At 37.3% G+C, this 15,371-nt stretch overlaps 1 protein-coding gene across 1 annotated transcript; it reads left to right on the forward strand.

Moving 5' to 3' along the window:
• Window positions 1–3,822: 3,822 nt before the first annotated feature.
• On the forward strand, window positions 3,823–15,273 carry HEMGN (hemogen). Its single transcript, XM_017527842.2, has 4 exons — window positions 3,823–4,233; window positions 6,057–6,150; window positions 10,778–12,006; window positions 14,610–15,273. The coding sequence occupies exons 1-4, from the start codon at window positions 4,155–4,157 to the stop codon at window positions 14,705–14,707; spliced, it is 1,500 nt and encodes a 499-aa protein (XP_017383331.1). The 5' UTR covers window positions 3,823–4,154; the 3' UTR covers window positions 14,708–15,273.
• The last annotated feature ends 98 nt before the right edge of the window (window positions 15,274–15,371 follow it).

The raw sequence follows: 15,371 nt of genomic DNA on the forward strand, positions 1-15,371 counted from the left end.
AAAAAAAAAAAAGGAATTAGAGGGAATTGGAGCCTAAAGGCCCAGATTCTGGTACAAACTACCAGTCTCATTCTGTGGTCTTAGTTATATCACTCAATGCAGTGAGCACCAGTTTCTTGATCAGAAAAATGAAGACAATAATAGCTATGTTATAAGTCTGCTACAAAAATCTGGTAAAACAAGTGTGAAACACTTGCTGGGTTTAATTTTCTGCTATAGCCACCTTGAAATTCTTAACAATTTTTGAAGGAGGAGCCCTGTGTTTTCATTTTACACTGGGCCCCCCAAAATTATATAGCTGGCTTTACCTGCGTGCCCTTGGCCAAGTTACTTCACCTCCATAATCTGTAATTAATTGAAATGAATTGAACTGTTAGGAAATCAATTGTGAGGACAATTCTCAATCCTTCCTCTACTTTAGCAAAGTTTGACACCGTTGATTAGTCTCTCTTCCTTGAAACTTTCTTTCCTCTTGGCTTCCAGGACATTATATTTTTCCGGTTTTCTTCTACCTCACTGGCTGCTCCTTTGCTGTTTTCTCCCTACCCTGTTAGCACATCCAAAATGAAACTCCTGATCATCTCCTCCAGGCCTGCTTCTCCCAGTCTTCTTCATCTGTTCATGCTAATGCCATCCTTCCAGTTGTTCACACCAAACCTTTATCCTGATTCTTTATGTCACGCCACATACAAGTTATAAGTTAATCCAGAATCTGACCATGACTTCACCACTACCATCATCCAAACCTTAATCATCTCTCCTCTGGATCATTACAATATTCTTCTGATTGTTCCTCTTGCTTCCTCTGCCCCTGTCCCACACATTAGCCAGAATAATTCTTTAAACATGTAAGTCAGATCATATCACTCCTCTGTCCAAAACCATGCCATGACTATCCATCTCACTCAGAGTAGAAACCCTACAAGGGGCAATAACAGGCTACTTCTCTGATCCCACCTCCTTATCACTCCCCTCCTTGGGCCATTTGCTGGTGCCTCTATACCTGGAATGCCCTCCCAGATATCGGCATGCCATATCTGGCCTCTCATCTGCTTCAGTTGTGTTCACCTGTCACCCTATCAGTGGAGCCTTCTCTGACCACATGATTTAAAATAGCAGCAATCATCCTATTTTCCTTATCCTATTATGCCCAGCTCAGTTTTCTCCAAAGCACTGATCACCATCTGATACATTATATATTTTACTTATTTCCTTATTGTTTATCTCTCCCCATTAAAATGTAGGCTTCATAAAGACAGGGACTTTGCTGTTCAATTACTTTATCTAGCACATAGAACAGTGCTGGGCATGGAATGAATGATAGTAGAAAGAGCCCTGGTACAGATGATAGTATTGCCATTATGAAGTCACAGCAGCATCAAGCCCTGAGTGAGTAAAGTACTGTTCCAGGCTGCATGTCCATGAAGCAGGGAGAGAGGGCACTTATGGGGACTACATGAGCCAAGCCTCCCACCAGATCATACTGTGGAGACAGAAAAGTGGACCAGGAGTTGAAACTGCTCTCTAAGGGTTTATGGCCTAGAGAGAGGTTTATGTATACATGCAAATAACTCTAGAACAAAGCAGCATTTGTTAAAAATATGTGGACTTTAATGGCTAACACACATTCTGGAAATTCTAGCTAGAGAATTCTAACTAAATTTCTAACTATAGTTTTCTACAGAGAGACCAGACCATGAACTATGGTTTGTAAACTTACTGTAGGCTATTTCTGTCTCAAATTCCCGCTCTGGCCTGTTTATCATGCCAGAGACACCTTGCCTGACTTCCAATCTAGTTTGCTCCAAAGTATCTCTCTACTGGCTCCCTCCACCCAGTATTACCTTCAATTTACTGTTAACTTGAAACCCCACCCTCTTACAGTCCCTCCACACTCTGCTTCTAGATACAGCGAACATGGGGCAGGGGTGGAATCGACTTAGGTACATCATAACAGGATATAAAGAATCTAAATATTATTTCCTTACAACACAGATGTACATACCTTCTCCTCTATGAGTCTACAGGACACAGAGCTCAGGGACTGCACCATCCAACTCTATAGCCTCACAGCCTTGCTCAGTATGTAGCACAGAGAAGGCATTAAATAAAATTTGCTGAATTGTTGAACTGGGTGTTATAAGCTCTGAGTAAGGATAATTTTATTCAAGAAGTACCTCTGCATTCTCTGAAGGTGTCCCAGAGGGATTCTATAATGTTATTTTATTAAACTATCCTAATGTAAAGAAACAACCTAACTAGTAAGAATTAAAATATATCAAGTAAAGGGACCAATATTTAAAAGACACCATTTTCTAATTTTTAAAGTGACTTTGAGATCTTTAAACCCCACATCTGATAATCTAAAATTTTCAGGAGATAAATTACAAAGAATGCCTGCTGTTCTACGCAGGATTCCTTTGAGTAGGCTCCCTGAAGTTATCTGGATTTTCAGATACAGAGATTTACTTAAGAAAAAGACCAGGGAACTGAGAGAGGTAAAGCTAAACATTAGAATTTAGTAATTAAAAACCAAGTTAAATTTTAATGGCAGATACTTGGGTGTTTGTTATATCATTCTTGATACCCTTCAGTGTATCTGATAGCTTGTTTCTCTAATATGTTTACATCATACACACATTTTTATACCCAGGAAAGATTAAGCACACAAAATGGTAACCTATCTCCTAATCCATAAGAGATGCTGCTGGCAATAAGTAATAAGTATAGGCAACTCTCTTCCTTGGTTCTCAGTTTCTTTGTATATAAAATAGGGAGGGACTACATGATTTGGGGCTCTTCCTGTTCCAATGCGTTAAGACTCCATGGAAGTAGTGGGCGTCTATTCACATTACAAAGGTCTTTCTTTATAAAGAATTCTTTTCAGATTTTCTCTTTCTTTAGTGCATTTAAACTACAACTTGGTTTACCAAAATCTGGTTACTGTATTTTTATTGGTAGCTAACATTTATTGACCAAGTTAAACATGCTAAGCACACATAAAATGCCTCATATGGATTAGTGGACTTAGGTATCCCAGTAACTTTATGAGGTAGATACCAATATTGTCCCCATGTTATAAATAGGTAAATTAACTCGAAGGCAATCTAACTTGCCTCAGGTCACTGAATTAGGGAATGCCAACACTGGAATTCAAACTCACTTCAATCTGAATATGAACACACATATTAACCCTGCATCTCCCATACTGGCTTCCTGTATGAGGAGGTGCTCAGGGTTTCTTCCTTAGTTGAACCATAGTAGTCTGTGGCTCCTTGTCTTCCAAAATGGGATGACTGCTTGGAGACAGGATGTTTCCTTTGATGATCTTAACTTAACTTCTGCGATACAATGTGGTGATATTTTCATTAAGAAATAATTTTTTACCTTCCCCTATATGAGTAACAATGGATTTCACTAGTTATCTTGAGTCACTTGTGAATGATTTAGTAAGCAAAAAAGGGTACAAAATTACTGTGAATTTCTAACTTGGTTCTTTATGTCTATTTCTTATCGAAGTCTAACAGCATACACAGCAAAACTGTACATTATTTTGCAACAGATTAAGGTGAAAAAATCCACATACAGGAAACCATGTAAGATTAACATATTAACATTTTCACATCCATTATTTTCACTTTCACAAGAACTGTATGAATTAGGCAAGACAGAAATTATTTACTCATTTTGCAAATGCAGAAAGAGAGTCATAGAAAAGGGAGGTGACTTGCCCTGGGCCACTGAGCTGGTTGGAGCCTAGATTGTGTTCTATACCAAGCCACCTCCGTCTGTAAAAGGAACATCGGATCCAGACACTTCCTGGCAGATAGAACCAAAAGAGTGCTGACTGGAGGCTGTGCCATGCCAGGCTGTGGCCAGACAGTTTCCCTGTATAAATAGCAACCTATGCTAGAGGTTGCTGGCACCCGCCATTTCCCCTACTCACACCTGTGCAGTGTGATAAAGAAAGTAGAATTAGCCTGAAGTTGTGGTCCAGCCAGATAAAACTTTTAGGCGGGAAGTCAAGTGACAAGCAAGCTTGTGTGTGTGGGTTGTTTTTTTTTTTTAAGTGTTAGTTGTTTTTGATATTTTTAAAAAGCGTTTAGACTGCTTGTGGAAGTCAGACCAAAATAGCAGGAAGGTATTACAGCAAGATGGATTTCGGAAAGGACCAATCTTATTTGAAGCACCATCAGATACTTGATCCTGTTCAAGAAGAGAACCATTCTCCAGGTAATGAAAAATACCTTAAGGGCTGGTGGCTATTGGGAAGAATTTGGGGTATGATAATTTTCTCTTTGCAGTGGATCTGGCCAAAAAAAAAGGAAATATACTTAAATGAAAGCTAATGAGACTACCCAATACTTTCATTGGGTAGTTCATCCAATAATTTCATTAGATGGTTGTGGTAAAACAAGTGAGTTCATACATTTCTATGGTAGCATAAATTTGGTCAAACTTTTGGAAAGAAATCTGGCAATAAGTGGTGAGAGCTATAACACTGCTCATTCTTTTGACTCACTAATCTCAGTCCTTGGATCTATCCTAAAGCAGCATTTCTCAAAATGTTTTGTGGAACCTTAGGCCTTCAGATACTCTAAGACATTGTTTTAAAATTTTTTTGCTCCACGGATCTCTTTGGCATTCTGATGAACCCATAGGCTCCTTCTTTGAATAAAAGTTTTAAAGGCATAAAATTAAATATATAAAATTACAAAGGAAATAATTATATTAAGATACAAATATCAAAATTAAAAATTGTGATATAGTAATCTATATACAATTATTTATAGATGCATTAGATAACAATATCCAGTGGTAGGTAATAATAATAGTATCAAGTCAAATAAATTATAGCCAGTAAGTGATATTTTAAGGTATCTGCAACAATAGTAATATTATATAAAAAATATGTGATTTCTTAATAGGGACAAAGTCGTATACTGTGGGGGAGGGAGAGCATCAGGAAGAACAGATAACGGATGCTGGGTTTAACACCAAAGTGATGGGATGATCTGTGCAGGAAACCACCATGGCACGTATTTACCTATATAACAAACCTGCACATCCTGAAAATGTACCCCTGAACTTAAAAGTTGAAGGAAAAAAAAGTCATATACTGCCAAAACTACTGTGGTTTATTATCTACATTCATAATTGAAGGAAATGTCAACTTTAATTAGATGTTGGTAAAATAAAGGTATAATTTTTCTCTATAAAGAAACCTTATCCCAAGAACAAGAGGTACCCTGGTTCAAGGGGCATGCTCTATCCTTCAGAGGTCCCAGTGCAGATGTGCATCACTTCACAGGCTCTAGGAAGCTCTACATTAAAGACTCATTAATTTTTCTCTACCTTATTTGGCAGCAGAAACTTTTTTGATCATACCCTTAATTTTCCAAAGAACTTGAAGAAACACCATTCTAAGGAAAAAATCCAAAACAAAAGCTATATGCAATGACTATGCTTATTATAATTTGATATACAAGGCAAAGATTACTAGCAACAACCTACATGCTCAATCCAAGAGAAAGCACTGGGTAAATGAGAGTACATCAACTAGATTATATATTATATTGTCATTGAAATTATCATTATGAAGACTACATCATGGAAAATAGTTCTAATATAATGTTAGGTTAATAAAAAGATAAAATTGTGGTATGCTATTCTTACAACTTTGTATAATAAAAGTAATGGACAGAAATGAGTATAAAATGAAAACAAATTATCATGTTAAAGACAGCAAAATATGGCTGCTTTTTTCATTATTTGTACAATATGTAAAATTATTTTGAAGAAATTAATAGGTTGGTAGCACATTTATGTACAAATACTCTGTATGAGTAGGTCTCTGACCTTTTCATTCAAAAAGATTTGCTGAATGTCTGCTTCCAGGCTTTCTCCAGCGATACAAGGATAAATGAGATGTAGTCCTTGTCTTCAAAAAGCTAGGAGGAAAACCTAGCATAGAGATTCTGCTACTTGACTGTAGGACTTTTGCTGATAAACACCACAGTTCATCACTTTCTCTAATAACTTTCATTTTATTACAGAAGTCATTGGAACCTGGAGTTTGAGAAACAGAGAACGACTTAGGAAAAGAAAAGCTGAAGTGCAAGAAAAGGAAACGTCACTATGGCTATTTGGGTATGGCAGCATCACAAGGGAAAGGGAACTAATATATTTATTGAAGATGTTATGCATCAAGTAGTGCGGTGCACTTTTACATGCTGTATTTTATCTTTCCAACGATCCTGTAAATCAGGCATTGTTATCCCTATTTTACAGAAAAAAAGAGACTAAGCCTCCAGTGAATTAAATCTCTTGCCGAAAGTCACACACACAGCTGGTAAAATGGTGGGACAGATTTTTTTCCCTGGTCTCTTTTAATTAAAGCACTGAGCAACCAAATTATATTGTAGAGAAGCCCGGCATTTAGCTCCTATGGTAATATAAACATAGAAGCATCTTGTTGGGAGTGGAAAGCATCATTGAAGAAGCCTCCAAGATTGTTCTCCAAGCTTTCTATTAGCTAAATTTTTACTGAATGAGTGTGATTAACTCTCCATGGAGTAAGCCAAAACATTTGCTGTAAATGAGTGACACAGAGTTTAGATCACCTATATGTTTACCTGTACGTAAACACAGGAAGGGAATACAAGAGTGTGATTATAAATTAGGCGGCATCTAATTGCATCCGTTTCAAATACGATTGTGATAACTGGGGGCTTGCTTGCTTGGGAGGGGAGCCCAAAGAGCCAAAAGTGCAGCATCCATCTAAGCCAAAGTGTCTCCACCTTGGCACTGCTGACACTATGGGAAGGAGAATTGTTGTGTGGGGCTGTCTTGTGCACTGCAGATGTTTTGTAGTATTTTCTGGCCTCTAGATGTCAGTAGCACCTTCTACCCCAGTTGTGACAACAAAATGTCTCCAGTGGTGGTGTGGGGGGGAGACAGGCAAAATCACCCCCAGTTGAGAACCACTAATTTAAGCAAAACACTTGTCCTATGAAAGGACATTTTCCAATCCCACAAACCCCACCATGGACTGAGCACTGTCTGTTCTGTTACAACAGATGTTTCTATAACACCAAGCTCACATACAATTGGTAAATAGGAGAATGATGTCAGTATAATACAGGAGTTTTGTTGGTTCATGATTTTTTTTCCTAATCAAAAGGAGCTAGAATAGTGGGAAGAGAATTACAGCTTTCAGCTGGAAAGAAAAAGCTTTCAGCTTGGCTGCTGTATAGGCAGGATTCTTTTCAGCCGGCATCCAGGGTTCCCTCCCCAGAGATGCACAACACCAGCCTTGCACAGCTCTCCACCAAGTGACAGCTTGCACTTCCCTCCTGTGCCCAACTGAACGGCAACCCCTGCTGGCTCAGAGGTCAGGTCTCAGCAGCTTCAAGCCCGCAATTACACTATATTTGCATTTACTATCCCCTGAGGCAGCCTCCCACCACAGTAAGCCGCTTGTCTGAACCACCCAAGTTCTCTCTCCTGGTACCAATTATTGTTTTAGTTAAAATGTTGCATAGGTTTTGAATCATTTGTCCCAAGCCTATTTGCCGCACCTCCATAACCACTGTGTCTTTATAGAGGATGATTTTGCAGAAAGTGAGTTTTTTTAGGAACACATGTATTATTTTATAGTAGAAACTTCTGTACTACGGTCCTTCTGTAACTCTATTGAAAATTATCCAGTTAGCTCCCAAATTCCATACCCACTAAGCAATCTTCCAATCATTACTTGGCTTCCTAAGTACTTACCTACAGGGAGAGTGCATTTGTTTGCAAGCCCAGTGCCCAGGTATTTTCTTTCCCTTTTTTTTTCTCTTTTTTTCTTCTTTCTCTCTCTCTCTCTTTCGTTTGTTTGTTCATTCATTCATTTTTGAGACAGTCTCACTCTGCTGCCCAGGATGGAGTGTAGTGGCTGATCTCTCTTCACTGCAACCTCTGCCTCCCAGGTTCAAGTGATTCTCATACCTCAGCCTCCTAAGTAGCTGGGACTACAGGTGCCTGCCACCTTGCCCAGCTAATTTTTGTATTTTTTAGTAGCGATGGGGTTTCACCATATGGCCAGGCTGGTCTGGAACTCCTGGCCTCAAGTGATTCGCCCACCTCAGCCTCCCAAAATGCTTACAGTCATGAGCCACTGTGTCCAGCCAGCCCAGGTATTTTCTACTATGTGTCTTTGTATTTCTGGTCATTTAAAAATTGGTCTTTAGGTTTATAGGTCAGTCTCCTTAAATCTGATTGATGAGATCTGCCCCTGATAAAAGAAGCTAGTTTCAGTGTGCTAACAGAATCAGGTTTCTGGGCTTGCTGGGCTGAGGGTATTCGCTCAAGTGGATAACACCTTGGGCGAGCCTGTTAGCAATTGACTGGATTTGCTCTGGTGATACATCTCTATAATGCTAAGGCCTGTGCCCTCTTTTCTCACTAAAACATACCATACAGTGAAACTTTATTAGTTTCAGACAGAAGCAGCAGAGTGCATGATTATGAGCTTGAGTATTAAAGCCAGAGTGACTAGATTTGTAGCCTGGCTCCCCTGCTTTGTAGCCAGAGCCCTTGGAAATATATGGAAAATAAATAATTCTCATTATAAATTAATAGATTGGCACTCTGGTTTATACACTAGTCTCTTTGCATTTAGTCTGTGTTACTTCACTACCCCTGAGCAAACTCATACAATCGAATTTCTAGGCCTGCAATCCAGGCACGGCTCCTCGTCTGTGCAGCCTGCAGGTGGATGATGTATACGGCTTGATTATTAAATACAAGTGTTGGGCAAGTTACTCAACGCCTCTGTTTCAGTTTTGTCATTTGCAAAATGAAAATAATACTACCTACTTCATAGATTGATGTAAAGATTATATGAGATAACAAAATAAATTATTTTAAACAGTGCCTGACATACAGAAGCACTAAAAGTGTTTCATATATTCATATTAGAGTACTAATTTATATTTGAATAATTCATTCATGTAAGTTATGATATATAATTTTATAACCACCACATGAAATTGGGCAGATATTATTTACCTCACTTCACTTACAAGGCAACCAAGGCATGTGGAGGTTAAGTGACTTGCCCACAATCATGAGAGAGTACAGACTAAAGTTTAGGCCACAGAGGTATTTTTTGAAAAACTACCAGGGTAGAACATGGACTATTATATTACTCAGATCTCCTCATACAGAGATCTACATATTGAATAGCTAAGAAAAAAAATGTGTTTCCTAAGGAATTTGGATATGCTATTCATACCTTTTTTCAAAAAATTTATAAGAACTTTATAATTTATCTTGTCACTTGTAGCAATACTGAGATGCCATAATCATCATCTTTAGATTTCCTTTTAAATACAATTTTCAATATTATTTTTGACTGTTTTATCTATACCTTCTTTTTCCTTTTTTTCCATAGCCTTATATTAGAAGTGAACACATATCCTTTTTTGATATTGACTTCAAACTGTGTTTGGTAAAGTAGTCTTTTTAAAAAACTTTTTTACAATGGAAATTTCAAACATACACAAAAAATGGAACAGGGTATAATTTTTCTAAATACGCATGGAATGATGGGCATTATAAAGATATAAAAAACACCGTTTTTTATCTCCAAAGAATGTCTAAAATGTTTACTAAAAGAAATATAGTTTATTCAGAAACAACTGCAGTATGAGACAGCCTACGATATAAAAAACACTGTTTTTTTATCTCCAAAGAATGTCTAAAATGTTTACTAAAAGAAATATAGTTTATTCAGAAATAACTGCAGTATGAGACAGCCTACATTCCTTGCCTTCAGCATGGTACTCACAATAAATCCTATAGGAGTGCTAGGCTGGGAGAGCATTTTAGTCCTGTTGTCTGTTAGAGAAGGCTCCATGGAGCAGGTAGCATGAAACAGAATTTCAGTAGATTTAGAAAAACGATGAAATGATTATTTATAGTACTTCCCCCAGCCCCCAGCCCATCTGTATTAGCCATCTGTATTTGCCTATATTTGCAGTGCCTAACAATTTGTCACTGGCTGCAATTTCTATGCATATCCTTTCATCTCCTAGATCTTTAATCTATTAATTAGGGATAGGTATAATATGGCCACTAATGCCCATCTACCAGGGTTCTTAACTTCAAGAAGTACTTTTGCAGCTTTTGACCCATTTACAGTATACCTCATTTGAAATGTACTGTAGCAACTTAGAATTCTTCACACTAGACAATGTATTGTTAATCAAGCCATCTACAGCATCCACCTGCAGGCTGCACAGACGAGGAGTTGTGCCAAAATTGTATGAGTTAACTCAGGGGTAGGGAAGTAACATACACAGACTAAATGCAAAGAGACTCATGTATAAACCAGAATGCCAGTCTATTAATCTGTAATGAGAATTATTTATTTTCCATAACCAAATTTTAAGAACATGCTATAACATGTGCGTACACACACACACACACACACACACACACACAGAAACACACACACACACACACACACTACCAAGCTCCACCAAGAGGGCTCCAGGTAAGCAAGGCATCAACGCCAAGAAGTCCTGGAGAAACATTCCCTCTCCTAAGAATTGAGAACATCTAGCTCTGCTCCTTCATTTTACAAACAAAGAGATTGAAGCCTAGAGAGATTAAGTGACTAGTTCATGATCCTTGTGCAACAAGGCAGTGGGGGACCTGGCACTGTTATTACAGCATTTATTTGAATTCTGTAGCACCATTATTGACACTAATTCTGATCTCTCGGCAGAGAACAGAAAAAACGCAAGCAGCAGAGAACAGGAAAAGGAAATCAAAGAGGCAGAAAGAGACAACAAAATACAGAATTGAAGGTGGAGCCTCAGTCACAGATAGAAAAGGAAATAGTGGAGAAAGCACTGACACCTATAGAGAAAAAAACTGAGCCATCGAGGAGTATAACCAAAGTATTTCCTTCAGTAGCCCCCCACCAGAAAGTTGTGCCTGAGGAACGTTTTTCTGAAATATGTCAAGAAGGTAATATACATCAGGAGAATTCTTCTGAGTACCAAGATATAGCAGTACAAAACCATTCTTCTGAAACATGCCAACATGTGGCTGAACCTGAAGACCTCTCTCCTAAAATGTACCAAGAAATATCTGGACTTCAAAGCAATTCTTCCAAAATATGTCAAGACATGGCTGAACCTGAAGACATCTCTCCTAACACATGCCAAATAATAGCTGTAATTCAAGACCATCCTTTCAAAATGTACCAAGATATGGCTAAACGAGAAGATCTGGCTCCTAAAATGTGCCAAGAAGCTGCTGTACCCAAAGTCCTTCCTTGTCCAACATCTGAAGACCCAACTGACCTGGAAGGATGCTCTCTTCAAGCATATCCAAAACCAGATGTGCCTAAAGGTTATATCCTTGACACAGACCAAAACCCAGCAGAAACAGAGGAATACAATGAAGCAGATCAAGGAAGAGCTGAGACAGAAGGCTTTTTTCCTAAAACACAAGAAATAGCTGAGCCTAAAGACCTTTCTACAAAAACACACCAAGAATCAGTTGAACCTAAACACCTTCCTCATAAAACATGTAAAGAAATTACTTTGCCTAAAGCCCCCTCTCATAAAACAATCCAAGAAACACCTTATTCTGAAGACTATTCAAGTGAAATAAACCAAGAAACACCTGGGTCTGAAAAATATTCACCTGAAATGTATCAAGAAATACCTGGGCTTGAAGAATATTCACCCGAAATATGCCAAGAGACACCTCAGCTTGAAGAATATTCACCTGAAACATACCAAGAGACACCCCAGCTTAGAGAAAATACACCTGAAATACACCAAGAAACACCAAGGCCTGAAGACCTCTCTACTAAGACACATAAGAATAAGGATGTGCCTAAAGAATGCTTTTCTGAACCATACCAAGAAACAGGTGGGCCCCAAGGCCAGGATCCTAAAGCACACCAGGAAGATGCTAAAGATATTTATACTTTTCCTCAAGGTAAGGGCTGTTTATAGCATCAAGGTAGGTATATCTTCCCTAGAATAGTGATTTATAATCTTCTCTGACAATCCTGGGTTATTCCCAGTTATTTCAATGGATACTATGAATTTCATTGGCTAGTTTTAAGTAAACAATATTTTCATGCACCAATGTCTGTCTTGGCATATTTCAAAAAGTTAAAAAAAATTGAAAATGCAAGCAAGTACAGTAAGTACTTACTCATACTCACTATCCATTATAAGATGCTATAGTCCATGAAATAACCCCAATATAGGACAAATTATGTGCAACACATTTAAAAAAACGATTAAGTCTACATTAACAAGAAAGCTTGATGAATGAAGTTTTTCTAGGAAATTTAATTTTCCTGATAAATGGAAGGCAGGTAAATTCATAGTACAAGGTACTGAGGGAGGCACAAAGGTATAAAATATGATCCTGTTACTAGGGAACTCATTTTCATAGGTTTTATCAGGTTTACCAAAAGCCCTTTCTATTTCAAGATTTGTTCCTGAAAAACTTTTTCCTAAGCATAGCGTTTTGAAAATAATGCAACCTTTGTTTAATTTCACTTGCCTCAGAAACATAACTGAGAACTTCAGTTCTCTTTGTATAATACTGTAGAGAGTATAAGAAATGGACTGAGTCTATCAGACCATAATTATCCCCAGGAAACTTTTTTTTTTTTTTTTTTTTTGAGACGGAGTTTCACTCCTGTTACCCAGGCTGGAGTGCAATGGCGCGATCTCTGCTCACCACAACCTCCGCCTCCTGGGTTCAGGCAATTCTCCTGCCTCAGCCTCCTGAGTAGCTGGGATTACAGGCACGTGCCACCATGCCCAGCTAATTTTTGTATTTTGAGTAGAGACGGGGTTTCACCATGTTGACCAGGATGGTCTCGATCTCTTGACCTCGTGATCCACCCGCCTCGGCCTCCCAAAGTGCTGGGATTACAGGCATGAGCCACCGCGCCCGGCCCCCAGGAAACTTTTCTAAAGAAATCCCTTTGGTAGTTTATTTGCTCTTTATCCCAAAAGATGACTGTAACAAAAACATGGGGTTAGTTGGTTTCCAAGTAATACCGGTTTTGAGGAACTACTTTAAAGAAATACATTGCAGTGAAAAGCAGACATGTGAAGCGCTATGTGCACTCACAGGATACCCTGCTGGAGAAGCAGCTCTAACTAACACAGCGTCCTGATTCCGAACAGTTTCATTCTAAACCCAGCAAGGTCAATATAGTCAATTAATTCACGCTCATTTTATTTTTTGCTTTGTTTAACCAAACAAATGGGAATATCTATTTTTGCTGATTATAAAAGTATTAAGTATTCATTATAATAAAGCAACATGCAAGTGAATATCAAGTAAAGGTCCCCTATAATATCACCTTCTATCTCCAGTTTCCAATGTTAAGGTTGTTTTGTTTCAACAAATGAGACAGTACCCATCCTATTCTGTGACTTGTTTTTGTTTTCATTTACAATATGTATTGGAGCCATCTTTTTTTGTTGTTCTCTGAATGAATTGAACCAAAGTATTGGAGCCATCTTTATGACGTCTTTTGTAACATCTGGGTGTTACTGTGCTATATGTATGTGCAATAATTTAGTCAACCAGTCTCTCTGTAAGGATGAACACTTAGGTTACTGCTAAGTTTTACTATTACAACAATGTTCAATACATATCATTGGGAATGACATTTATTTAGTTAACATTTATCTGGTACTCTTCTATGTGCCAGACCATATTAAATATTTTATGTGGATTGTTTTATTCAATGTTAAAAACTCTAGTGGATAAATAATACTCCCATTTTTAATATAAGGAAATGGAGGCACTGGAGGCTTAAGTTTGTCTGCTTATTTCCTTTGAATCAATCCCTAGAAATCGAATTGTTGGGCCAAAGGGTACCCACATTTAAAGTCTGGATTTACAGTCAGTCAGACTAACCTCCAGACATGTGGTAGCAATTCACACAAGACAGGTGCCTTTTCTCATACCTTTGTCAGCACTGTATATTATGACATTTAAAAAATTTTTGCCTGTCTGCTAGGTTAAAAAATACATTTGATCTTAGCTAAAAGGCTAAGAAGCAATAGTTAAAAAATAAAACCCACCTAATGGTCTTAATTACCCCCTTTTATAATTAATGCTACTAGACATCTCAGGATTATTATAAATATAATTTTTAAAAGAATTGTCTGTTTGAATCTTTGTCCCATTCAACATTTTTGATTTCTTTTTCTGATTAAAAAATCTATTTAAATAATAGTTTTTACTGTATATATGTTGCAAATATTTTTCCAGTTGTCTTTGATTTCGTTTAACTTTGTTTATAGTGGTTTTTGCCATACATAATTTTAATTTTTAGGTATTCAAACCTACTAGTCTTTTCCCTTATGGTTTCTGGTCTCTGTGTTCTACTTAGAATCCTAAGATTATTAAAAACACTATTATTTCTATAACTTTATGGTGTTTAAATATTTACTCCATCTGTAGTTTCTTTTTGTGAATGTTGTGAAGTAGTTTTTCTTCCTCCAAATGGATAGTCAATTTTCCCAGTACAATTTATTGAATCTGTTTATTTGATTTTACAGAAATGAAAGAAAAACCCAAAGCAGAAGAACCAGAAATACCAGCAATTATGAATGAGATTCATCCAGAAAATGATGTCTATAGTTATGTTTTGTTTTAACATTGCTCAAACATAAAGTTGTAGTCCAATGGAACATACAGCTTAATAGTTTATGCGTGGCTTTCTCAAAATGTTGTAAAACTTTCGACAATATTGATACTTACTATTTTTTCTATTTGTAGACCATATCTGAAATAACTAACATTTTTTAAGGCTCTACCACATAGATAATATTATGCTAGGGTGTGTGTGAGTGTGTATGTGTGTATATGTTGAGGGGAGGATAGTGGTGAGAAGAGACAAAGAAGGGGAGAGGACTGGATAGTGGAAAATCATGTAAGTCTTAAGAGCAGATAAATGACTAAGACTGAACACTTAGATTTTGGGGAAATGTAAGTGTTACATTAATTTTCTTGTAAATGCTGTCCAATTATTAATGTAACAGTAGCATCAAAATTTTTTTCAGGCTTTAGTTGGCTCTTTTGGTTAGTTTTAACAAATTTCCTTAAAAGATATTTTGGAGTGATGAATGTAGTTTACTTTTGTATTTGAATTTTGATTTTCTATTTTTACTTTTTAAATTGTATTTGTGCAAAATGTACATTAAATCATTATTACATGCTTAACTGTGTGGATGGCATAATGTTAAGGACTGTGGGGTTAGAAGACCTATAAAACACCCCATGCAGGATTTAATTTAGTTTCATGGGGAAAAAAAACAGAA

This window comes from Cebus imitator, unplaced genomic scaffold (genome assembly GCF_001604975.1).
Source record: "Cebus imitator isolate Cc_AM_T3 unplaced genomic scaffold, Cebus_imitator-1.0 Scaffold51, whole genome shotgun sequence".
Taxonomy (NCBI): Eukaryota; Metazoa; Chordata; class Mammalia; order Primates; family Cebidae; genus Cebus; species Cebus imitator.